The sequence below is a fragment of the Wolffia australiana genome, chromosome 11 (assembly GCF_029677425.1).
Source record: "Wolffia australiana isolate 7733 chromosome 11, ASM2967742v1".
Taxonomy (NCBI): Eukaryota; Viridiplantae; Streptophyta; class Magnoliopsida; order Alismatales; family Araceae; genus Wolffia; species Wolffia australiana.
In genome coordinates, this window is record NC_135845.1 from 122,825 (window position 1) to 147,755 (window position 24,931).

The window sequence follows — 24,931 nt, forward strand, 5'->3', positions numbered from 1 at the left end:
TACCAAGAGGAACCTTACAATGTTTAGAATAATTTTCTCTCATTTGTCAAATTTTTCACTTTCTTAATGTCACTAACAATGTCATCAAAATGAGACCATTTCTTTTCAGTTTTCGTGATAAAAGCTCGTGCTTGGTTCACTTCTATACCCGTTAGTTTTAATAGTTGGAACGAAATGGAGATTGCTTGGTTCATTAAAAAACCTAGTCCGTTGAAAATCCCAATGCATATGGGATAGCCATTTGAGAATTCAGCCAAGGATCCGACGAGTCCTTGGGAGAAGCATGGAAGAAACTGAAGGAGTTAAGGCAAAAATGTTCACACCACGGCATAGAAGAATGTGAGATTGTCCAAACATTTTATGCAGGGTTAAGAGATCAAGATAGGAACATGATCAAAGCAGCTAGCCGAGGCAAGTTTATGCATGAATATCTGGATGGAGCTATCAAGATTCTAGAAACCCTTCCAGAAAACAATACCTACGATGCTGCCTTCAACCGACATGGAATAAACCAAAATGCTAGAAGAGGTAGAATGATCTAGGTAACTACAATGGAACCTGATTTATGAATTGATCAATTAGTGAAAGCAGATCTGATTTTACTAATTGATTAGATAAGACGACCACACAAGAGGCACCTCAATCATCTCGGATAAAAAAATGGACAAGTGCCATCATTGCTCTAGTGTCTATCCTGTTGAGGTATATTATCCTTTGCATGAATAGTTTATGGCTATTGATAGGCCAAGAATGAACAGACCTATGGGACAAAATTCTAGGAATCCTAGAGATAATGTATACAATGGACCTAACATGCAAAAGACATATTATTGATCTAACCCTTGTAGAAAATGGACGACGGAGAGTGAATCAGATCCTATCAGTAAAGGTCAGATCGCGAAGGTTTACCGGGACGCAGGCAGTGGGTTGAGCATTGGCGGAGCACTTTCGTTCGATGTCACGGCGGGGGGGCCCGAATAGTTGGCAGTGGACGGGCCAAGGGGCCTCTCAGTTAACTCAAGGGCAGATAGATGATCTGGTGTGGCCTTTTGATGTGGATGAGGTTCAGACAGCTATGGCAGGGCTGAATGGGGAAGGCACCCCGAGACCGACGACATACCGGTATTTTTCTACAAGGAGTTCTGGAGTGAGGTCAAAGAGGATGTGATGGTTACATTGGGGGAGCTCAGAAACCCTCAAGAAAATATGGAAAGGATAAATAAATCCTTCTTATTTTTACTACCGAAGCGGCAAGGAGCATAAAATGTAGGAGATTACCGGCCCATATCGTTATCCAATTCCATATACCTTATTGTTGCAAAGGTATTGGCTAATCGATTACAAGGGGTGCTTGGGGACTTGGTTGGGCTGTTTCAGTTTGCTTTTGTTCCGGGGAGACAGCTTGTTGACTGTGCAGTCGTGGCAGGGAGATTATTGCTTCGTGAAAGAAGAATGGGTCCAAGGGGTTCATGTGGAAGGTAGATTTTGCAAAGGCATATGATTCTTTGGATTGGCGGTTCCTATGGGCAGCGTTACGAAGGAGGGGTTTCCTAGAGGAATGGATCAAATGGGTGAAGCGATGCGTGACGTCTCAGTCGTTTGCTGTATTGGTAAATGGACGCCCCGAAGGGGGATGGATCAGACCGCAGAGAGGGATCAAACAAGGGTGTCCACTAGCACTGATGCTTTTTGTTTTGGAAGCTGATGTACTAGCCATAAGTACATCATTGGTATGTGGAAGGGGGTGTATTAGAGGTTTTTCAGACGCCGAGCCAGCCATTGGGCATCCCTCTGCTTCAGTATGCGGATGATACATTGTTCTTCATCGAGGGATCAGTAGAGGAGGCCAAGAATTTGGCGGCACTCTTACGGGTGTTCGCAGATTGTTCGGGACTGCACATCAACAGAGGAAAATTGAAATTTGTGGGTTTCGGTCTATCGACAGAGGAGGAGACCCAGTGTGCTAGTGCGCTTGAAACGCTAGTGGGTTCGCTGCCAATGAGATACCTAGGGCTACCCTTATCAGTTGGTAACCTTCAACAAGCAGACTTGCAACCAGTGGTGGAGAAGGTGGAGAGACGTTTGGAGGGATGGAAGCAGAGAGTCTTGTCGCGAAGGGGAGACTAGTGCTACTACGATTGGTATTATCAGCAATACCAACTTTCTATTTATCCGTGTTTAAATTTCCGGTGGGTGTTGAGAAACACCTGAGCGGGATCATGCGGAGATTTTTTTGGAAGGGAGCAAATGCAGGGGAAGGACATGCCATGGCGCTGGTTTCATGGAATGACATCTGCACGCCAACTAAACAGGGTGGACTTGGGGTACCTGACCTAAATACTCTGAATGTGGCACTACTGACGAAATGGGTTAGACGGATCGTGGGACCGGAGGATGACTTGATTAAGGATGTTGTGAGGGACAGATACGGCTCCAATTTGGGTGGGGAGAAGTTAATGCGCAAGGTGAGGGGGGAGTCAGCTTTTTGGAGAGGGATGAGGAAGGTGTTTCCCTTGGTCAGGGAGCTTTTCCGAGCCCAATTAGGGAATGGCGCCGTGATGGCGTGGCACCGTGCGAGACCGCAAGACCATCGCTCAAGGAGTCGGCACCGCCTTCGATCTCGCCATCGACTCGCATCCAGCCCGCACGATAAGATAAAGCGACGATGCGTGCACCCGGATTCAGATATCCCGGGTAACGGCGCTCCCTCTTTGATTCCGTCTATCATTTTATTTTCTTGCATTTTATTTCCTTTCGTAGTTTTCTATCGTCTCATCTACGATGTAGAGAGGGGAAGTTCCCGTATGAGGATATCTTCCCCTCCCATAGTGGGCCTTAGTAAACCCCCCTTTTTATTTTTCACCTTGTTTTCCCATTTTTATAGTTAAGGGGCCCATTTACCTCTCCCCTATAAAAGGGAGGGGTGGGCGCCCCCTCAAAACACTCTTGAATTTTGAATTTCATAACGTTAGAAGTCGAAGAGTCTCCCACTGAGGAAGAAGGAAGAAGGAGGAGGAAGAAGGAAGAGGAGAAGGAAGAGAGGGGAGAAGAGAAAGAGACGTTGTTGCCGCCGCTCTCCGCCACGAGCGCCGCCGCTGTCGCCTCCACCGCCCTCACTTTCGCCGCCCAGTGCCGCTGCTCAAGCCCCCTGCACTCCGCCGACCGCCAACCATGCGCTGTCTGCGCCGCCGAACGCGCGCCGCTCCCTGCCACCCGCGTGCCGTCATCGCACAGCTTCGTGCTTGCTACCCGCCTCGCGTGCATCACCCCAGCGTGACTGTGCGCTCTAGCCGCGCCCGCTACCCACCTTGCACGTGTCACCCCGTCGCGACTGCGCGCTCCGGCCGCGCCCGCTCCCCGCCTCGCGCGCATCGCCCCGGCGCGACTGTGCACTCCGTCGCGTGTGAGCATCTTGGCGGGAAATTCCCGTTCGGCCACATAGTCGTCCTCGACCCTCTCGGACGAGGCTCAAGAAGTCTGGACTACCCATCCCTAGGCGACCCCGTTGAATCCCGGGAACGGCACGCCCCACGAGTCGGCACTTGCACGTACTACAGTTAGTACTTTCGCATTTCCGTCATTTATCATACCTGTTCATCGTCATTATCGGATGACACTTCCCGTTGTTGTCCGATAGAAATCTTGATTCGATACCGAGCCCTTAACCTCGGTGACGACCGGACGGCGTCCTGACTACATCCGGCATCACGCCGGATTTAGGTTTTGGATGGACAATTGGATGTCGCATGGACGATTCTGTGATCTGTTCCCTGGCTTATTTGCCCTAGTCCGTCACCGGCATGCTTTGGTCGAAGAGTGTTGGGATGGAGTGTGGTGTCCAACTTTTGCGACCATATTATCTAGTCAGCGGGTGGAGGATTTTTTAAGCCTTCAGCAAACACTGAACAACTGGAGGCCAATGGAGGGAATGACAGATGGGTGGGTATGGACATCAGTCTGTTCTCCAGCCGAGGAGTTTACCAAAGCTTGAGACCACACCACTATGAGGACCCAATCATTTTAGGGGCATGTCGCTCAATTTGGAGGCAAAAGATTCCCTTAAAGGTTAGGGTGTTCGCATGGCTACTCGCCAGGAAGTGGACAATGACCCGCGTAAGATGGCGAAGGTTCCTTCCGGCTGAATCTTCACTATGCCTTGTGTGTATGGAGGAGGAAGAGGAGTGCGAGCATCTCTTTTTCTAATGTCGGCTTTCTCAGGCACTATGGGCAAGCCAGGGGCTAGCAGAGATTATGTCGTGCTCGCACCTATGGGCCACACTGCCGTGGCGCCAGCATGGGATTAACAAGGGGGAGGGGGAGGGGGGCTGAGATTCGCGGTGCTTTGGGCGATATGGTCCCACCGCAACAAGGTATTATTCTAGGGGGCGGCAATGTCAGTGGAAAGAGCTATAAATGATGTGGAGAGACTGGTATTTTGTTGGTTTGGTCCTGGATGAGGTGGTGGGTATGGGGGGAAGGATGGGCCATACGTGTCTTGGCCTAGACCCCTCCATGTCCACGTGTACGGAGGGTCACCAAGTTGGGTGATCTTCTTTATTGTTCAAAAAAAAAAAATTATTGATCAAACCCCTCACCTTTCTAGCAACAAGAGCCAAGGAGCTATCCGCGGGGTTCACAGAACTTTATCAGCCCAGCACTAGGCCTTCTTATGATGAGCTATATAGAAATGTACATGAAAAACAAGACAAGATGGAAAAAATGCAAGCTCAAATGTTGGGGATGATGCAAGAGTTCAAGAAGGAGATGGAAAGGATGCGAGAAGAACAAGTGGTGAGGACGGACTATAAACAAAAAGGTAAATTGTATGAGAATGGTTCCCACAGGCATGAACAAGGTCAAATTCCAACTCAGCCCAAAATTAATTCTGCAAATTTACATTACATTAAAAGTCATATCTCCACCAAAAATCATCATGAAACCATGGATACAATTTCTAAGTTGAGAAGTGGTAAAATTCCTCCCGATATTCCTTAAAAAAAGTAGGATGATAAGAAGAATCTCGTAAGGATGTTGACCAGAATAGGAAAGAACCTGATCCAAAAGACTATGTGACGATGACAAAAGGAAAATTAAGTTTTAACTTTAAATGCCATTGTAATTCAATATGCCTACAATAAAATAAATTGGAATAAAGATGTAAAACTCATTCAGACCTATAGTTAGAGTAAGTTTGTCTCTACAGGGACTAACCTTTAGAGCTGTGTTTAATAATTGAGTTATAGTTAATAAGCAATAATAATACTAAAGATAATGAGCGTAAGAAGAAATGAGTAGTTAGTGAGTAGAGGGAATATTATGTGAATAAGAGAACTAGATAGGAGAGAATATCAGATATGTATATATATTATATACTAGAAATAATAAAGAAACGAGAGATAGAGTAAGAGTTATGAGTAATGTGGTATGTGCAATTGAATAAGTAAAAACGTTGAATAAGATATATAGAATAGTAAAGTTGTGTGAATTAATTTTAGGGTTTTTTTGGAATTTTTAAATGCAAAAAATAATGAAAATACCTTTTCCAGCAATCGCCGGCAAAGGCGGCAGTGGAGCAGCGGCAAAGCGGCGGCTGAGCGATGAAGGAGCATTGGCGGAGCGGCAGTGAAGCGATGGCGGAATGGTGGCAGAGCGGCGGTGGAGCGGCGACAGAGTGGCGACAGAGCGGCGGCGGAGCGGCGACAAAGCGACTGTGAAGCGGCGCTGCATGCGGGGGCGGACCAGATGGGCTGTCGGTCCTTGTAGGGCCAGTATAGGCCTGGCCTCAGTGGGTCAACCCACTAAGGTTCAGCCAATTCGACTAAGTCAAGACTTAGCCAAATAAGCTTAGCCCTATTGGGCTTGACCCAATATGGTCAGGACTCAGTCAATTTGACTAACTCCTGCACACATCACTTTTTTGTCCTAAATGATGGAATTCAAACAACATTTTTAAAAAAATTTGAAAGGACAAATGAAGGATGATCTAGTGAGCGACTGGTATAGATTTTACAGTGAAATAAATTTTAGAGAGAGAAAATGAGTGAAATAAAGAGATAGAAAGAGAAAATGAAGAGAGGGTGTAGAAGAAGTTTGAGATAGAATTTGAAGGTACAAATGAAGGAGATTTTTTATGAAATTTTGAGGGCATGAACTGGGGATATGGATGAAGATATATATAGAGAATAAAATGATTCTAGGGAGAGAAAGTAGGGGCAACATGTGTTTTGATTGAGAAAATGATGGATTTTAAGGGTAAATGGATGGATAATGATGTGAAAATGGAAATCTAGGTTCCTAAAATCTCAATGAAATTCTGATGAGACCTCAATGCTTCCTCTCAATTCTGGATCAATACATTTTTCCTGGATGAGGCATTATTCAATGCAAACAAGAGGAGAGATTCAATGAAAACTTCAACAAACTTATATTAAGCAGGTTGAACAAAATGAGGAGAGAATATGAAGTATGCCTTGTCTTGTTGGCCAGCTACTTGCTAGAGAATGTCCAAAATGAGGAGAAATGAGGGAGAAAAGAGTATTTATAGATGGGAAGAATTACTAAAAATACCCCTTTTGAGTATTTTCTATTTTCTTTTCTTGCCATTTTTGCCTCTTTATCTTATTGCCCTTTGGTTATTTTGGTGCATGTTGTTCTTAAGAAAAATGGGATAAAGTGACCAAGAACAAGCAAGGGGAAAACATTCAAACTAGATTACCAACTAGGTGGAGAATATGTATTGATTATCGGAAGCTAAATGTAGTGACAAAGAAAAATCACTACCCCTTGCCCTTTCTTGATCAAATATTAGAAGAATTAGTGGTTCAAAACTATTTCTTACAACCTTGATGGATATTCAGGATATAATCAAATAGAAATTCATCTTGAAAAACAAGAGAAAACCACTTTTACATGCCCCTTAAGAACATTTGCATTTAAGAGAATGATTTTTGGATTATTAAAATCCTCCCGCCACATTTCACAGATGTGTGACTGCTTTGTTTTCAAACTTATTGGGAAATTTCTTAGAGATTTGTATCGATGTTTTTTGTCAGGATTTTGATGCATGTGTCACTAACTTGGTGAAGGTCTTGCAGATAGCTTAGTTGGAAAATGTCACAATTCATGGTTCAACAGGGAATAGTTTTGGAACATCTAGCCAGAAATCGTGGAGCCAAAGTGGACAAGTCCAAAGTAAAAGTGATCCAGAACCTTCCATTGCCCACCAACACAAGGGAACTCAGAGGATTCCTTGGCCATGCGGGCTTCTGTAGATGATTCATTAAAGACTTTGCTAAATTGTCTAAGTTGCTGACTAATTTATTAGTAAGGATGTGAATTTTGGAATCAACGATGCAAGGAAGCACACTTTCATGCAGATCAAGGAGGCTCTTCTGCATGAACCAATTGTACAAGCATTGTACTGGAGTCTTCCCTTTAAGTTTATGTGCGGTGCTTTTCGACTTCGCAGTGGGCAGTTCTTGGTCAAGGAATTGAAAATAAGGCGGTGGCCATCTATTATGCTAGCAAAACCTTAATAGATACCCCGGTACATTGCACTACAACATAAAAGGAATTGCTAGCCTTTTTGCTTTAGATAAATGTAGACCTTATTTATTACGTAGTAAAATAGTTATCTTTTCTGATCATGCTTCTATTAGATATTTCATGAATAAAAAATAAGCAAAACCTAGGTTAATTAGATGGAGTTTATTGCTGTGATAATTTGATATTAAAATCAAACAGATACGTGGATCTGAAAACTTTGTTGTTGATCAATTATCAGGATTATATGTCATACCACAAATACCTATTTCTGAAACCTTTCCTGATTATCATATACTTAGGGTTAGCACTAGAAGAATCCCAAGGTTTTCACACATCGTCAATTATCTTATTTTGGGAGGAACCCCACATGAATGAAACAAGCAAGAGAAAAAATAAATTCTTAGGAAAGTTCAATTTTATTTTTGGGAGGATCCTGAAATTTTTCACCCAGGTGTAGACCAAATATTATGGGACCCTTTCCACCATCACATGGGCACAAATATATTATAATGGCAGGGAATTATGTGTCTATGTGGGTGGAAGCAGTTCCCACGAGGACAAGTGATCATAAAGTCGTACTTAATATTTTAACTCAAAATACTCTCCCATTTTGGATGCCCAAGAGAAATCATTAGTGATGGTGGATTGCATTTCAATAACTCACATTTCAGGGCCCTCCTCAAGAAGTATGCGGTTCATCATAACATGACAACTCCTTACCATCCACGAGCCAATGGTCAGGTTGAGGTTAGCAACCGTGAAATCAAAAGGATCATTAAAAAGATCATACGGCCAGATGGCAAGGATTGGACAGAAAGATTATCTGATGCCTTGTGGGCTTATCAAACTGCCTATAAGGGACCACATGGATGTCCCCTTACAGGCTGATATTTAAAAATCTTGTCATCTTCTAGTGGAAATCGAGTATCATGCTTATTGGGCAATTCAGAAATTAAACCTTACTTCAGAAGATGCAGAAAAACACTGAATTTTACTGTTGCGGGAGTTGTAGGAGTTGAGGAATGAGGCATACGAGAACTCTGTGATTTATAAGTCCAAGATGAAAGCTTTTCATGAAATGAAAATAAATTGGAAAATTTAATATGAAAATCAAAATGTTTGGCTTTCTAACTCATGATTAAAGTCATTTGAAGGGAAGATTTGGAGCGGCTGAGATGGACCATTTATTATAGTTAAATTGTTTGATTATGGAGTTGTTTTGATTTCATATCCAAACACAGGTCGGCAATTCAAAGTAAACGGTCAAGGATTGAAACCATACTTGGAGCTCAAAACTCAAATGAAAGAAGTTATGATGGACATATACGATGAGCCGGAGACATGATCTTGCACGACTTAATCTTTTTAGTTACTAGATTTGCTTCAGAACAATTAAACTTTTGTCATTTACTTTTGATGTTCTTTTGATATATTTTTTTCCAAATCACTAAAAGGTTATCATACGTATAGCCTTAATGACCTCCTAAATATTTCTCTCTAGGAAGTATAATCCTGACAAGGCTCTAACAAGGTCGCCACCAATTGAACGGAGCAAGAATTCAAAAAACCAAGTGATGTCGGATGTCATCGAGGACGTCGTCTGGTCGGCACCGAGTATGATGGCTCGGTACCAATAATAGGAAGTGTTTTTGAACGTAGACAGTGTCGTCATCCAATGAAAAATCAACTCTAAATGGGTTATGTAACTACGATGCAATGTGTGATGCACCTAGGTATCGTACGTGCAGGTGCCGACTCACAGGAGGTGCCAAACTCCGAGCTCAACGGAGTCACCAGGTGACGGCAGTGGTGACCTCTTGAGCCTCATCGAAGGGGACGAAGGTGACTACGGCGTCAAACGGAGTCAATCCGTGGGGGCCCACACGTGACGGGCGGGCTCAGCCCATACCGATAAGATGCTCAAGATGATCTTAGTTCACGCTCAACCTTCCTCTCTCACCTATATCTAACCTGAGCGTCGTGGAGGCAATCAGAAAGTATACTTCAGAAAATAATTAGACGTGTGAGCAGGGAGACGATGTACCTTGTCGGTGATTGTGTGCCAGAATTTTTCTACGTCAATGCGTCCAGAGCGATCGTAGGTGATGTCGGATGTGGAAGGTGTCGGAGAAGGGATCGGCGTGGTACGACAGCCCTCAGGCTAGAGCGGGCAATCAGGAATCAGCTGAGAAGGGGATGGAGACAACGCGGTGCCCAGAAGAGCTGAATTGGCTCAGTGCAGCTTGACAAACTTGTCACTCCAGATGAGGGCGTACCGGTGGTTTGTGTAGAAGAGAAGAAACTTCACTTGGGCATTCAAGCACTCAATCATCAACTGTAGGAACCACCATGGAGGCGAATAGGCATCGCTGCCGACTGGAGACCTCACAGCTCGTTTTTGGACCCAGGGCACGAGTAGGATGGTCGCTCCAGCACCATGGAAGTCAATTGGACACAGTCCAGGAGCCAGTCGTCAACAGTATGCGTCCAATAGGATTGGCATCCAGGGCCGACGCCCAAACAATCAATCCATGACCATGCGCGTGCCCAACCACCTGAAATCCCAATCCTGAAGGGTGTCAGGCACAGGATTTCACATCAAGAGTCGCAAGAGATTGAGTCCACGGTCTGGACAGGCTGCCCGCTCAAGGGGGAGGGAAGTGCACGGTCGTTCATATTCCAGCTTATTGGCCTCCACGACCCAAACGGGTGAGTGGTCGACTGTGAGCGAGCGGGAACCAGCCACGGCAAGGAAGTCCTCGTCAACCAGATCTCAATCAGGAGGATCACAAACAGCCCTTTAAAGGTTCGAGTCGCGGACGTGGCTGCACAGACAAGGGAGTTGGTGTCGTATGGTTCCGTTGCTGACCGTTACACACATTGAGAGGGAGGTCAGTGCCGTCATAGAAGAGGGACCGTCATAGAAGAGGGAGGCAAGGAAGGCAGTCAGGGGAGTCGACCACACTCCTTTCCCTTCACCAAAGGTCCTTTCTCACCACGCCACCCCTCCTTCAGCTTCTTCCTTCTTCTTCTTCTAGGAGGCGGGACCTGCTTTATCTTTCAACAACACAATTCTTTAGAAAAGAATAAGTCTGAGAACTCTTAGGGCACCCTTCTTCCCTTATAAAGGAGGGGTAAATGGGACCTAAGAGGACACAAGAGAGAGAGAGAGGGGAGAGACTGATCTACTAAGGGGCCCGTATAGAATGGGTCCCCTATTCCAAGAAAATAAAAATAAAAGGGAAGGGAGTGAGGGATGGGGGAGGGACCCAAGTGCTCAGGCTCCCAACCCATCCTAAAATGGAATTAAGAAGGGGCACGCACAGGAGAAAATGCTGACGTAAACTGAAAGAAATCAAAAAACAAACGAGAATAAATGGAATAAAACCAGACAGAATCGAAAGGTACGAATGTGCTTTCACCCAGGATATTTGAACCCGGTCGCCTTCACGGTCGCCTTGGCGTGCCAGTCGGGTTGAACACAAACCGGCAGTGGTGCTGGTGCTGTTGTCGGTGTCTTCAAAGATGCTTCTAGGAACTCTGCCTGCCACGTGCCATCACCAAGTACCATCTCATTCTGAGCCACACGCCTTATGGAACTATGGTTTCCAATTTATTTTGGCTTCCTCTTTATTTTCCTGCATTAGGGACAATGCATGTTTCAAGAAGGGGGAGGAAATGTTGATTTTCACAATTTTTAATTCCTCACATCCTTCCAAGTTGGGGGGTAGCATTCGCTTTTATCAGTTTAATCATGACCATCTTGGAGAATCACACACCCCATGTCCAAGCATCATGTGTATAAAAGTTAGGCTAATGTAGCAGATCAAATACATCTCTTAAAATTATGGGGCATGGTCTAGATGCATGTATTTTCTTCGAAGTGGCTAGGATATCTGAGAGGGTGAGTAACATACATGAAAATCAAAGGGCTGAAGTATTATCATATTAGGGGAATGCCGAGTGAGCATTTCATCATCCACCCTTCAATGTGTCAATCAGATTTGGAGTTTTTCATTTCCACTAAATGAATCCCTCTTGGATTAAAAATGTCATTTCCTCAATTTTCAATCACAGAATCACCTTTCCTTGAGCCACCTTAAACCACCATTGAAACCTATGCATTTATCCTCTTCACCCATTTTTTCGAGCTTACCTCTCACCATTAACTCAATTTCAGGCATTCTCATAGATAACCATCTATTCCCCACTAGCCCTAAATGCTTACGATATGGTTACTCCCAAGTTTATTCTCCTCTTCCCCTTTGTGATATCACTCTCTTGTGATATATTTTCTTTTTTATCCCCATCTTTGCTTTCTTCTATGTCCTCTCATCTTATTTCATCTGCTTCATACTTGCATCGAATACATATGATGACATGGATGTGATCAACTATTGTATCCTCTCATATTAATCTCCCATTTGTGTTAACCCCAGCAAAAAAATCAAAAATAAAAAGTAATAATAATAAAATGGGCTTTTGGGTTGACATTGGAATCATTTAATGTTGCTATATAAGACTTGTTGATCAATTTATAATCCATCCTTAGGTGGTGCATTGCATCTTCGTTACTTTTCTCATACCATTAAGGTGTTGTCTACTTTTTTTCTACCACCGGAAATAGTTATCTATGTATTCTAAGCCCGTAATCCATACTTTACACACCCTTCATCCATTCTTTTGAGCCATCCATCATTCTCTTATAGCTTTACATATAGTTAGATAGGAGAAGCGCCACACTTTATTCCTTGATATAGAATTGATATTATGTGTTTCAATGAGAAGAGAAGAGTTAGTGAGGAGCCACCACCTGTGAGTGAGTGATACGAGCAAACGAGGGAAAGCATCACCTAGAGTATAGTATCATACCCGACAAGAAGTAGGCTTCATTCCTCATGACCACCAGCTCTTTCCAAATCACCTCGGAGTCTTTCATGTGCATTCTAGCACTACATGGCTATATTCATACTTAGAGGAGTGGTTGATATCATGATCACTTCAAGCTCATGTCATTTACATGAGCTGACCGGATAACCCAAGATATTCTAAATGCCATTGCTAAGGGACTATTAATGATTAAAAATTAGGAATCTAATAACATGCACTTTTAGGAGCTTAATCTGACCATCTTTACATATTTTTTTGAATTAAATTAAATATATATGCGTGTTATGAAGCTTAAAATGATTAAATTTATTTTTTGAATGATATTCTCAATTTTTTGTATTTTTACGTGTTTTTAAGGATCTTTCTGATATCAGAATTCGAAATAATATAAATTTTTGAGTCACAATATGATTTTTCTGGAATTTTTTGACATCAAATTCATAAAGATCTTAGTTTTCCAAGTTGAAATATATATTTATTTATATTTTTGGGCCTTTATTTTATTAAATATGAATTTTCCAACATAAGTTAGCATGCTTATTTTTGAAATGCCACATGTCATTTTCGATTCATCAAACGGTGACAAACCAGAGTTAGGATTAATGATTGGCAACAGCCAATCATTAACCAGGTTAATGATTAGCATCAGCCAATCACTTACCTAAGTTGTTATGGCATTGCAATAACCGATGCCAAAATTGCATTTAAGACTAACGAATATTCCTTTTGTACAAGGTGTTGTGGCCCAATAAAAAAGGGCATAGTTTTTCAGCAATTAATGTGATGCAAGGACCGAGGTAAAAAAGATTAAAAATTCATTACTGTTCCTCTCTCTCTCTGTGGACTGGTCAAATATTGCAGTGCATGTTGAGTTGTCATGCGACACATGGCACCACGTGTACTTTTGGAAAGCATGTTTCAGCCCCTGATTGGATTAAAAAGGGACACAAGCTGACGTGGTGAGCACTAACGTGTCACCACGTCAACTGTGAGCTAGTATTCAATAATATATTCTTAACTTATGTATTTTCACATGGTGACACGTGGCGCAACAAGAGCCATAGATCGCGGATGATGAGGAAGAATCTCAGTCAATCATTGCATAAATGTTTGGACGAGACAAAACCCTAACCAAATGACATGACGGCATTGATGAGGATGAGGATAGAGAAATATTTGATTAAATATGTTGCTAGAAATCTTCCTACCAAAACTCAGATAGAGCTAAAATTTTTAGGGTAGCGATATATGGAATTTTAGTAGTAAAATTATACACATTCTAGAGTATTATATGCATCATTTTATTTATATTATATCTATTTTACTATTAGTTTCTCTCTATGCATTATTAACTGAAGATTTTAAATTTTCCATTTTATTATTAAAATCCTATTTGGTAAATGGAAAAAATGAAAATAAAAAGGTATAAAAAGGGGTGTGCCAAACCAAGGGACAAGCTGGTGACCCCCAAGCCAAATGCTAGCCAGCGAGCACAATGAGCTCAAGCCGGCCCAGCAGCCACCGAGGCCTGCCGCACAAGGAGCCCAACAGCTTAGCGGCCAGCGGAAGCCAAGAAGCCATGCGGCTCAGCAGCCAACAGCAACCAAGGAGCCCAATGGCTCAGCAACCAACAACAACTAAGGAGCCCAAAGCAAGCCTACAGTGAGACCACCAGACAGGCCCACTCAGGCCTACCAAATAAGAGGTATTATATTTTAATTAATGAAGGAATACTTTACGGAATTTATATAGCATTGCATATTTTTACATTTCTCCATATGCGATAAGAATCCCACTATCTCTTCTATTCTCCCATCATGCTGGGTTTCGATGAGCAATAGAGGGATCGCAGCCCAATGGGCTGCGATATGATGAAATTATAAAACAAACTATGATTGGGCTTCAAGCCGACCTGGCCCAAAGCCCATATCACTTCGGGTCGTTTTAAGTTAAGGGATTCGATCTTCTTAAAGAAGATTGGACGGTGAGATTTATCTGATTTTTTAAAACAAAATTATATTTATTTTAGGACCTTGATTGGTTGCTAAGTGCTAACGGGGAATGCAGGACCCACGATGGGCGAATCAGAGCATGCATAGCTGACGGGACAGCTGATGAGGCCTCCTGACAGGGCAGGAGCAGGGGTACACTGATCAGAATGGGTCCACGACTGTGATTTAATCATAGTTGTTGACCTAGATCGAAGAAAAATAGGACGGTTGAAAGGGGGCAAACTTGTCCTTTGGCCCTGGCCATCTCCTCATTGGCCAATCGGCGAAAACCGTCAACGAGGGGATCACACGCCGGTCCAACGGCCTCTGGGAGGCCTTTGGACCAACCCTGCACTTTGGGGGGGGGGGGGGGAGAGGGGGAGTTGAGAGACCTCTCTCGACCCTTTAAATGCAATTGTTTAGCTTGAATTTCAGATCTCTCATCCCAGGAAAGAAGGGGGACGATGAAGGACTCTTGAAGGTGACCTAGAAGCTCGTGTAGCTGTTGTGACACGCCTCGAAAGCTTAAAGGACTCTCAAGAATATGACAAAGGTCAAAGCATCATCGAGTCATACCTGGATGGAGGAGAAGATCAAGGGAATCACTAAATTGAAGCTCGGCGGTGGCAATCGGTGTGCCACTCTTGCTCTTTGAATCAGGGCTTCAGTGAGGTTTGGTCGTCATAGATAGATCCCCCAACGTATCATTTTGCTTTCAGCGTAAAATTTACTGAGAATTTCGTAGGAATCACAATTTTTTTTAATAAAATTCATTCACATAAATCATTATGACAGTCTGTCGAACACACTGCATGGTCAAGCAGCACTTATCAATTGATATACATTTCTCATTGCTTACCGTATAAAATTGAATTATATACATTTACATCGACCTCTCAGAGGCATTCCCTCGAATACCTCTCACATTTCGACGGAATTACCTCTATTATTTTCTATTTTCTAATCTGAAAGAATATATAAACACATTTACATAACCCCATCTCTCAGGAATTTTTTAGAACACGTCATGTGCATTATACGATTTTCTACAATAAAAAACATATATAAAATATATAAAAACATATAAAGATTATATAAACCTAGATATCTTCCTTATTTTGACCTTCTCTCAAGCATTTCATCGAACATCTCACAGATGTTCGACTAAAACAACTATTACCTCTAAAATTTGATCCTGAAAATAAATATATAAACAAAATAAAAATAAAATATAAATACATATATCAATATGTAGTAGCTACTAATCACATTCAAAACTCACTTATAACTAACTTAGTAATAAAGTTAGTCATCCTTAAAATTCTTATGAATATCTTTACTTTCCCCTAATTTTTTTCTTGTATCTTATTACTGTAAGTTATATTCCTCTTCTCAGTTATTAATACAACTATCCTTAGATTATACTCATATTCTCATAGAGCTTACCAATAGTTAAATAAGTAGCCCTTTCCCTTTATTCATAGAAATTTACTGTCTTGTTAAAATACCCTACTTTATCATTCTAACTAATATTTCTCATAAATCATACTACATCTCTTATTTCTAAATTATTTCTAGTATCTCTATGAATATATAAATAATACAATAATCTTTTACCTATTAGTCTTTCATCTTCCGCTACACTCCGTACCTCATTAGTAGTTTTACTATCATTATCCCTTAACATGAGAACTCAATTATTCAAAACATCTCTAAAGGCCAGTCCTTGGAGACGACCTCACTCCCATTGTACATTTGAGTGGGTTTTCTAGTTTTATCAAATTATTTGATTTTAGGAAAATTAAATTTACAACGACAATTAAAATAAGTATGCAATTTGCCTCCCATCAGGTAGCTTTGTCTTTATGCCATCTATCTATCCATACAGTTGGATCTATATATTGAGCCTCCTTTCTTTTTGAAAAACATATTTAAGATCACTTCCTTCTAGAGAGGCATATTGAAAGTAAGTGAAGTTTTGAAGGTCCATCAAGGGTTTCTTGGTGACTGTCGTGTTTTGGAGAGGTTCAATAGAGTAGTGGAAAGGTTGATCTGTATCAGGAAGATGTCTTGATCACAACAAAATGTAGGGATCAAATCTTAGCCTCTTGCCTTACATTGAGTCTTCTCTAACACACTTAGGTAGTTCATCCGTCACTATCATCCATCATCTTCATCCATCACTATCGCTCATCCACCTCCATCTGCACCCGTCAGCGTCTCTAGCCATCCTCATCTATCATTCATTTCATGTGTCCCCTACATCCTGACAATCTCGTCACCATTCTCTTTTTCTGTTTAAGCAAACGCATATCACTACATCTCCCTTTTTATCACCATTATACCTTATCTTTACTACTTTTCATCACCATCTACATCGTACCACCGCCACCGTCATAATCCCATCTTATCTTCCTTCACTCATATATTGTAGACCCTAATTCATAAATTCTAAGCAAGATACCTTGTATCCTTCACTCCCAACTTGTCTCACGTCATTGTTTCATGCCACCACTCATCTCTATCTTCCTCATCTCGTCCTACTCTACAACCCACTACTAGTAATAACATGATCCTTGTCTACTTTCTTAAATTCCTCCTACATCTATCATAACCACTATCTTTACCGATTCATTGAATTGTATGGTTTAGGTTTACGTAACTATTCTCATCTTCTCTACTTCACCTATTGAGAGAGTTCCTTCCCTAAGTCATCCGTTTCCTATGGAGACGACCTTACTCATCACTAGCTAACTCAATTTAACGACGACTTAATTTCACCCCTAATTTTGAGTTTATCATAAACTACCTATGATAAGATATTATTATATCATATTATTTGTGTATGCTCCTATTAAACCAAGAGCATATAATATCATATTGTCGTCATGGACTTGTTTCTTCATCCAAGAAAATATTTTTGGAATTTTTAAGGATTTGGTCTTTAAAAACTACATTTTGAGACTCAAAGGTCTTCCATGGTAGTAAGATAAACATGCTACATCAAATATTTGTAAAAGCCTGCCTTGAAAATTCTCTGTTAATGCCCTGTAAGAACAATCCAAATTTTATACTCTTTTTATCCTTGACACTTTTTATAGAAGATTTTAATATATTGGGATAATTACTTTAAATGTAATATTATAAATTTATTTTAATTTTAATTTTAACAACTGTATATGCTTACTGCATGCTGACAAATTTATTAAGATAAAAATTGCACTGATTTTGAATTATATATGATTCTCCTTACCTCCCTCTTATAGACATTAGTCGTGTGTTTTTAATTAGTTATAAAGTTTTATCTTTCAATATTTTCAATTTAATATTATAGAATAACAATTCCCACCATATTATGATAAATCACAAAGCTCTCATTTCCTAATTTTATACCTGTTAAATGTATATATATACCTCATTATATATTGTAGAATCAGTTCCCCAAAGGTCAGTGATCATAATTATTTAATATTCAAACTCCGCCTTAATAAAATTACTTCAAATTTTAATTTACTGAATATATACTAAATATCATTGTAACAAGATTATTATGACAGGTTATACTAGGAAAATCTCAAAATAATATAATCGTTAATATATCAGATGTACATACTTTTTATGAGCTTTTAAGTTCCTATAATTGTTCCACGACTTTAAATGTATTTTTTATTTTCCGATTATCACCAAGTTTAAGCTCGAAACTTAGACTCACAACTCTGTTATGAGAAATAAAAAGGGCCTATTAAAAAACTTTATTTCTTTTATCTATCTTGTGTATACATTTTTAATAGAACATCGCACTGTTATGGTATGATACTATAAGTCTTCATTTCTCAACTTAACCAAATAGTTTAAGTCACTGGTAATTAAAAATAATAATATCTAAACTTAGAATGACAACCTCATCATGGTAAATCATATTCGGGAACCTTTTAGAACTATATGATTTGTATTCCTCTTTCTTACAGACTGTTTTTTAAAGACTACTTTGAACTGTTGAGTTAATCATTTATGTTTATTAATTCTGCTTCAAATTATATTTCTTCTTATTGTATTGCTCCTATAAAAAATGACCTTGAATATGATGTTTTTATTTTTCACAACTTGTTGTTTTCACATGTGCTTGTTCAATTTTATGCTCTTAATGTAAAAAAGGGAAATTGGTTCATTTTAATGGCTACCTTATTGTAATGCAAGGAATTTATTAAATGATGGTCTTATTGATATATATATGATTTTAAAATTAATGCTAAGTTTCCAAGTTTAATTTTAGTTTTACTAGTAGTTCTTTCGCTTTTCATTTCTGGAGATGGGTTTACACGCAATAATTATTTATATGAATCACTCGGACTCTTTTTCCTTATTTGAAAGCGCCGGAAGGTGGTTTTACGGAGACAAATTTGGGTACGGCTGTAAATGTAAATTTATCAAGAGTGTCTTATAAATAAACGACCCTAAATATTTTCTTTAATTTTCTCCGGCCGTGGGCAAAAACAGAGAGATCGGTAGCAGTCTTCCGCCGTTCGGAGATCGCCTTCTTCCTGCCTCGTCCGTCTCGTCTCGATCTTCAGGTAAGAGTGGTTTCGGTGTCTTCTTCGGAATGCGTGGCTCTCTGTGCGCAAACATTTCTGTTCTTCGGCTATGTATTTCAATCGTGGGCCATATTTTAATCTCCGCGCGCACTCTTGACTCTAACATTTAGGTTTTGGTGCATCCGCCAGCGTATTCGCTTCATTTGGTTTCTCGTCCGTTTGCGTTCCGTTCTTATTAATCCCTGCCGGCCAAATCCCCTCTTGCCTATTCTAAAACTTACCTTCGCGATGGTCTGTGCATCGATATCCCTTTGAATAGCGTTGAATGATAAAAAAAACCACCTTAGTGCCAGTTCGATGCGCGCCGAGATACCAAATTGCGACATAATTGAATTCGGTTGTTTTCTGGCAATGGTCTGTTAGGTGAGCCATCAGATGAGGAGAATAGTGCGAATTTGTGGGAGTATCTGTATCCTTGTTGTTGTTTAGGGAAGAAGATTGAATTTTTTTGGACATGACATCTTTTTACATCCCAAGCTGTCCTCAATATCTTCATCCCCGTCTCTGCGTTTTTGAAAAAGTGGAAGATAAATGTTTTCTCCTTGTGCTTCAAAATGATTTGATGGTTTCGCTACATATTTTGCTTACCCGTCAGTTCTGGGCATCGATCTTGGATTCATCATAGTCACCATTTGGTTTAGCATCTATGATTCATTGAGAGCGAAACTACGTTCGAGAACGTGAATTGACGTGAAGGCTAAACATGATCTGAACTCATTAAAATTTGAAGTATTTCATTAATTTTTACTGGAGAACATCTAATTACACTGCCCAGATATTGAATCTCGAAAGCTATCCAAAGGTATTCGTCGAAAATATTCCTTTATACGGATGGAAGAAGGAAGAAGTTAAGACGGATTAGCCTGATGGATTTTCATCTTTACGAACAAAACTTGGTTCGTTTAAATGTTGGGGCTTCCACCCTAGGTCTTTGGAAAGCTTTACTGATCAGTCATATACTTAGCAAGCTCTAGCTTTCATGTGATCGTCCAGTTCATATCTTCTTTGATAAAATCGAAATGAAGTGGATCGGCTCTTTGCTTAAGAGACCAGCCAGTTCTGCACACTGTAAATTAGTTCCTCTCTTATTTACCAATGAGATCCCTGCCTCATGCTTTCGAGGATTGTGCGAAATACATACTTCCCCTTTCCAGCTTCAGCTGTAGTTTTGTCGAACCTCTGCTCATTGCTATGTTCTTACTATTTCCTTATTCACTTCGTTAAAAAAAAAACTAATTCCTTATTCGCTGGACTCAGGTTATGCGGTCTACCCAGTAAGCATCTTGTAACCCCTGGTATAAATAACAGTTAGGATTCAGGGGTCGTGCGAGTTCAAGTTACCCGATCTTCGGGTCTTTCATTGATAGGGGTCAGTTGCTCGGGTCGTGTTACTCCTGGTCGGCCAAGTGAGAATTGATGTGTATATAATAATATACAATTATGTATTGATGCACTTAAGATGTACAATTAGTTGTAATACGAGGCCACTCAAGCAGACCTGAGACAGAGGTGGGGAAGAGTAAAATGTACCTGGCATCGGTTCAGCTAACCCGACCCGATCCTACAGATGGGTCGAAGGTGGTGGGGTGGAGTAACGGTCCAGTAGACCTTCGGTCAGGTAGACTGGCAGAGCCTTCCAAAATCCGGACCCTAGTCGTGCAGAGAACCATTTTAGCAGTGGACTTGGTCATTTTTATTTGGCAAGTTCTATTTTTTCTTTCCTTCTTTTTCTTCTTTCAATCCGTGAACTGCTAGGTTTAACAGTATTTTCTGCATTTTGATCTAGTCTCTTTAGAATCATATTTTTGCATTGGGCTTTTGTTGCATCTCTTTCACTAATCGTCTTTCGTTTTTTGGTCACCATCTCTTAGAAGAAATCTGTCGCATGGTCTTAGCTTTAATGTCTCTACTGTTTGTTTGGAGATTGCAGCGTCCTTCACTTGAATCTCTAAATGATTAAAAGTCTACGAAGTGGTGAAAAGATTAATTTATGGCAATGACATGGCTTTTATGAATTTCGTCGTCAAACTTATCAGTTAGCGCGCTGATCCTTCCTCGATATTGTCCGTTCGTGTATGAAAGGGTCTGAATCCCCGCGATGCCTGTATTCATCTTTCAGGATGTCGGAGTTGCCAGCTGCGACCAGGGAGAGGCTAAGGAAGTATCAGGAGCATTTCCAAGGTATGAACAAGCACACGTACTTGAAAGGGCGCTATGACAAGCTCACGTCCGTCGCCATTCCCCTCGCGCTAGCCGTCTCCTCTCTCGCTCTCATCGTGAGTCTCATCTATCATCCATCTGATCCAATGGCACAAGCGCACACCCATTTTCATGCACGAGTTTGATACTATGCGCGCAGGGAAAGGGCATCTACAACATGTCCCACGGAATCGGAAAGAAGGCATGAGCTTTATCAAGAGCAACCGGTCCATCGATCGGCAATAATAAATAGTCTCCCCTGTCTTTCGTAGAAGAACAGGAGAGATGTTCACTCAGTGTGTTTTTTCTTTTCTATCACAATGATGGATGAACCCAAGTTGCAGCTGGTTTTTTCAGTTTCTCTCTGGGCACAGTGACCCACCAAGAAGAAAGAAACAAAAATAATAATAAAAAGGAACAACAGTTGTAATGAACAGAAGCAATGTTGTTGCGCAAAAATTGCAGAGGAAGAAGAATAATCAGGGAAAGAGGCGCTGCGGGTCGCGGGGGAAGAGAGACGTCTTGCGGATGTTATTGAGAGCGCAGGAGAGCATGACAACCCTCTCCAGCCCCACTCCGAAGCCCCCGTGCGGCGGAGCCCCATACCTGGCCCACGAATAGGATGATCATTATTACTGCTGTCAGTAGAACACTACGGAAAGAAAGAATAAAGCATACATCCACACTCAGCAGTCAGCACGAGAGAGAGAGAGAGAGAGAGAGAAATAGAGAGAAATAGAGAGAGATAGAGCGAAGAAAAGAATAAAGGATGCGTACGAACCGGAAGGAATCGATGTACGAGGAAACAGTGTCGACGTTGATGCCGCAAGCTTCCGCGCGGGCGGACAGCAACTCGGGCACATGAACTCTCTGCGCGCCGGAGATGATCTCCTCGCCTAGGTGAAACAAAAAAAGAATATGGGATAAATCGTCTAGTTGGGTTTTCTTCGTTTTTCAGAGAGCCTCGAATTCATGGCAGCGAGATCGGCTCACCTCGAATGAAGACGTCGAACGAGTTGCTGTAGGCCGGATCGTCGAAACAGGGCATGGTGTAGAACGGCCTCACCGCCAAGGGGTACCGGTGCAGTATGTAAAAGTCCGTGTCGTACCTGCGCAGCCCATGGACACTCGTCAAAACGATTTACAGGGGAGCGGATCGAGAGACCGAAGAAAACGATCGGGACCTACTTTTGCCGAACAAGCTGGCCCAGTTTTCTCTCCGATTCCGTGTTCAGATCCCCCTGCGGGTCTATCTCCACTCCCGCTTCCTACAAGTGGCAAAAGTTTAGGGAATATCCAAACTGTCCCAAATGGGAAACAAGCAAAACATTTTAAGTTTCTCTTCTAATATTAAAGTCCGCCAGCAAGTTAAGTTCATTCGGATTGACATTAACCCGAGTTAGCTACCTTGAGCATCTGGACTCCCTCCTGGAAAGTAAGCCGCAGAGTCTTCGGAAGGTACTGAGAGATGAAAGCAGGCATTAGCATGGTCAAGTGAATCACAAAAAGGAAAGTAGTAATCACTGTCAGCAGCAGTCATCATGATGTGTCGCTTATCATTCATTGTTTTGCTTATTCTTTGTCTTCATGCGTCGGTTATCAGGTCAATCAATCGTAAGGAATCCTCATAATGGGGCCACATCAAGGACAACTAACGCATTGAGCCCCAATTTGAAACCAAGGGTTCCATTGAAGACTTCGTCAATGATCTTCTGGCAAAAGGCATCAAGCCGTTTCTAAGTAAAAGTGTCAAACCTTGAGAGGTTCAAATGGGTACTGTCTTCCAATTGCTTCCAGCTCCTTGTCGCAATTTTGCTTCAAGTGGTCAAACAGTTGAACAAACAGACGATCCACAATGTCCATCACCTGCACCGCAAGGCCCACAAAACGTAATTGAACAACCCATGCACAAAACGTGTTTTTAGAAAAGAAGAAATTTCCACACTGCTGCGCAAAAGACGCACCTCGCTGTAGTGTTCCTTAATTTCCATTTCAACGTCAAGACCAGTAAACTCGCACAGATGCCTATGTGTGTAAGAATCCTCTGCTCTAAATACCGGGCCAACTTCGAAAACCCTTCCAAAGTCACCGCATATAGCCATCTGCTTATACAGCTGAGGCGACTGGGCCAAACACGCCGGTTGCCCTTTGTAATCAAGTTTGAATACAGCCGAGCCACCTTCACTCGATCCTCCAATCAACTTTGGGGTGTGTATTTCAATGAATCCTTCCGAGAGTAAAAAGTCCTTGAATTTCTATAAAAATAAGAAGCAAAGAGAAGTGAGGAAAACGTTCGTGCTGGACGGAAGAAGGGAAAATTTCATAAAAGCACGAACATTGGAAACTTGTGACTGAATGCGGAAGATGCCAGCGTTAGCAGGGGTGCGGATATCAAGCACTCTGTAGTTGAGGCGCGTATCCTGTCCAACACGGACCAGTTTCTCACCAGCCTGCAAAATTTCCCCAACAATTTAATTCACGACTGGGAATGTTTTTAATTGAACGGTTATGCGAACGTTGAACGGAGAGAAGATTGCATTAAACCGACAGAAAGAAGGTACCTTTTCGGCTCTCTCGATGTCGGCTTCACTTCTTGCAGCATCCTCGATGTTTATGGGCAACGTGGGAAATGCTCTGCTGATGCAATGAATCATTCTCACTTGCAATTCCACCTGATAAGCAATAAAGCCAACTCTATGAATCAATAATGAAAAAAAATTTTCGGAAAATATTATTAATGATCACAAGAATATTATTACCATCGCGAAGACAAGTGAAATTTTGTAAGAAACAGAAAATTTTAATGTCCCAGTTAAAATAAAAATCAATAGATTCATTTCCTAAATCTTAATGGACAGAATGTTTTTATAAAATTGGGATACTCCAGTGTCGTGGTAGAGCAAAATTCGACAATTTCCACTCGAATTACTCCCAAAACCTGGTCGACCCAAATGCGACCGAAAGATGGCAGGCAAGCTTACCTGCTGCGTGGCACCGGTAATTGGATTTTCGGGAACAGTTATCAAGCCTTCCACGTCCAAGATGGACTCTTTGCTAAGCCCGGAGGCGAATTTCACCATCTGCTTGCTCACAAGATCCGCCTTCACAGTCAAGATGCACTGCACCGTGAACCCCTTCTCCCTGAGCACGATGAACAGCATGTTCTTGCTGACGGCCCGACTGGTGTGAAGCCTCCCGCGAACAAGGACTCTCCGGTCCTTCAATTCGGGCCCCAGCTGAACGACAGGGGTCCATGACCGCCCAGACACGGCCTTGGACTGTATTTCCGAGAGCGGAACGTCCCCGTAGTTGTCGGAGAGAGGGTCGGCCTCCTCGGCAGCCGCAGCGGCGGCGGCAGCGGCAGCGGCGGCCTCCTGCTGCCGTCGCAGCTTCTCCGCCTTGGCCGCCTCCTTCTTGGCGGCCTTCTTGCTGACGGCGGCCTTCGATTCGTCGCCCGCCGCCGACGAATCGATCTGCAAAGAGGACATGGACTCGCTCGGCAGCTCCATCGCGCTTCTCGTGGGAGGGGGAGGGAGGAGGGTTGCTCGCGTCGGCTGCGAGGGTTCTGGAAACAAGAACTGAACAGCCCTTGCTCGGCTGCGGCCTGCGGGGGTTTTCTTTCTTTATAATTGCCCCTCCGGGATTGCTACAATAATTTATCATCCCTGGGCGGCGATAAATTATGCCTATGTACAAATCGGAACGGGCCCGGCC

At 42.0% G+C, this 24,931-nt stretch overlaps 2 protein-coding genes across 2 annotated transcripts; one reads left to right on the top strand and one right to left on the bottom strand.

Moving 5' to 3' along the window:
• Positions 1-18,843: 18,843 nt before the first annotated feature.
• On the top strand, positions 18,844-21,578 carry LOC144709742 (cytochrome-c oxidase/ electron carrier). Its single transcript, XM_078583366.1, has 3 exons — positions 18,844-18,997; positions 21,138-21,294; positions 21,378-21,578. Exons 2-3 carry the CDS (start codon positions 21,139-21,141, stop codon positions 21,423-21,425), a joined length of 204 nt encoding a protein of 67 aa, XP_078439492.1. The 5' UTR covers positions 18,844-18,997; position 21,138; the 3' UTR covers positions 21,426-21,578.
• A 26-nt stretch (positions 21,579-21,604) lies between these two features.
• On the bottom strand, positions 21,605-24,824 carry LOC144709739 (Class II aminoacyl-tRNA and biotin synthetases superfamily protein). The gene is made up of 10 exons (XM_078583362.1): positions 24,199-24,824; positions 23,779-23,889; positions 23,554-23,667; positions 23,182-23,472; positions 22,973-23,083; positions 22,625-22,678; positions 22,406-22,485; positions 22,211-22,326; positions 21,999-22,113; positions 21,605-21,823 (listed from the first exon to the last, which is right to left on the bottom strand). The coding sequence occupies exons 1-10, from the start codon at positions 24,724-24,726 to the stop codon at positions 21,697-21,699; spliced, it is 1,647 nt and encodes a 548-aa protein (XP_078439488.1). The 5' UTR covers positions 24,727-24,824; the 3' UTR covers positions 21,605-21,696.
• Positions 24,825-24,931: the final 107 nt, after the last annotated feature.

Coding starts and splice junctions, on each gene's coding strand:
- LOC144709742 (XM_078583366.1), top strand. CDS start 21,139: ATGTCGGAGTTGCCAGCTGCGACCAGGGAGAGGCTAAGGAAGTATCAG. Junction 21,295..21,377: donor TCTCCTCTCTCGCTCTCATC/GTGAGTCTCATC, acceptor CTATGCGCGCAG/GGAAAGGGCATCTACAACAT.
- LOC144709739 (XM_078583362.1), bottom strand. CDS start 24,726: ATGGAGCTGCCGAGCGAGTCCATGTCCTCTTTGCAGATCGATTCGTCG. Junction 23,473..23,553: donor TTCAGTCACAAGTTTCCAAT/GTTCGTGCTTTT, acceptor TTATTTTTATAG/AAATTCAAGGACTTTTTACT. Junction 22,679..22,972: donor ACCCATTTGAACCTCTCAAG/GTTTGACACTTT, acceptor TTCATCTCTCAG/TACCTTCCGAAGACTCTGCG.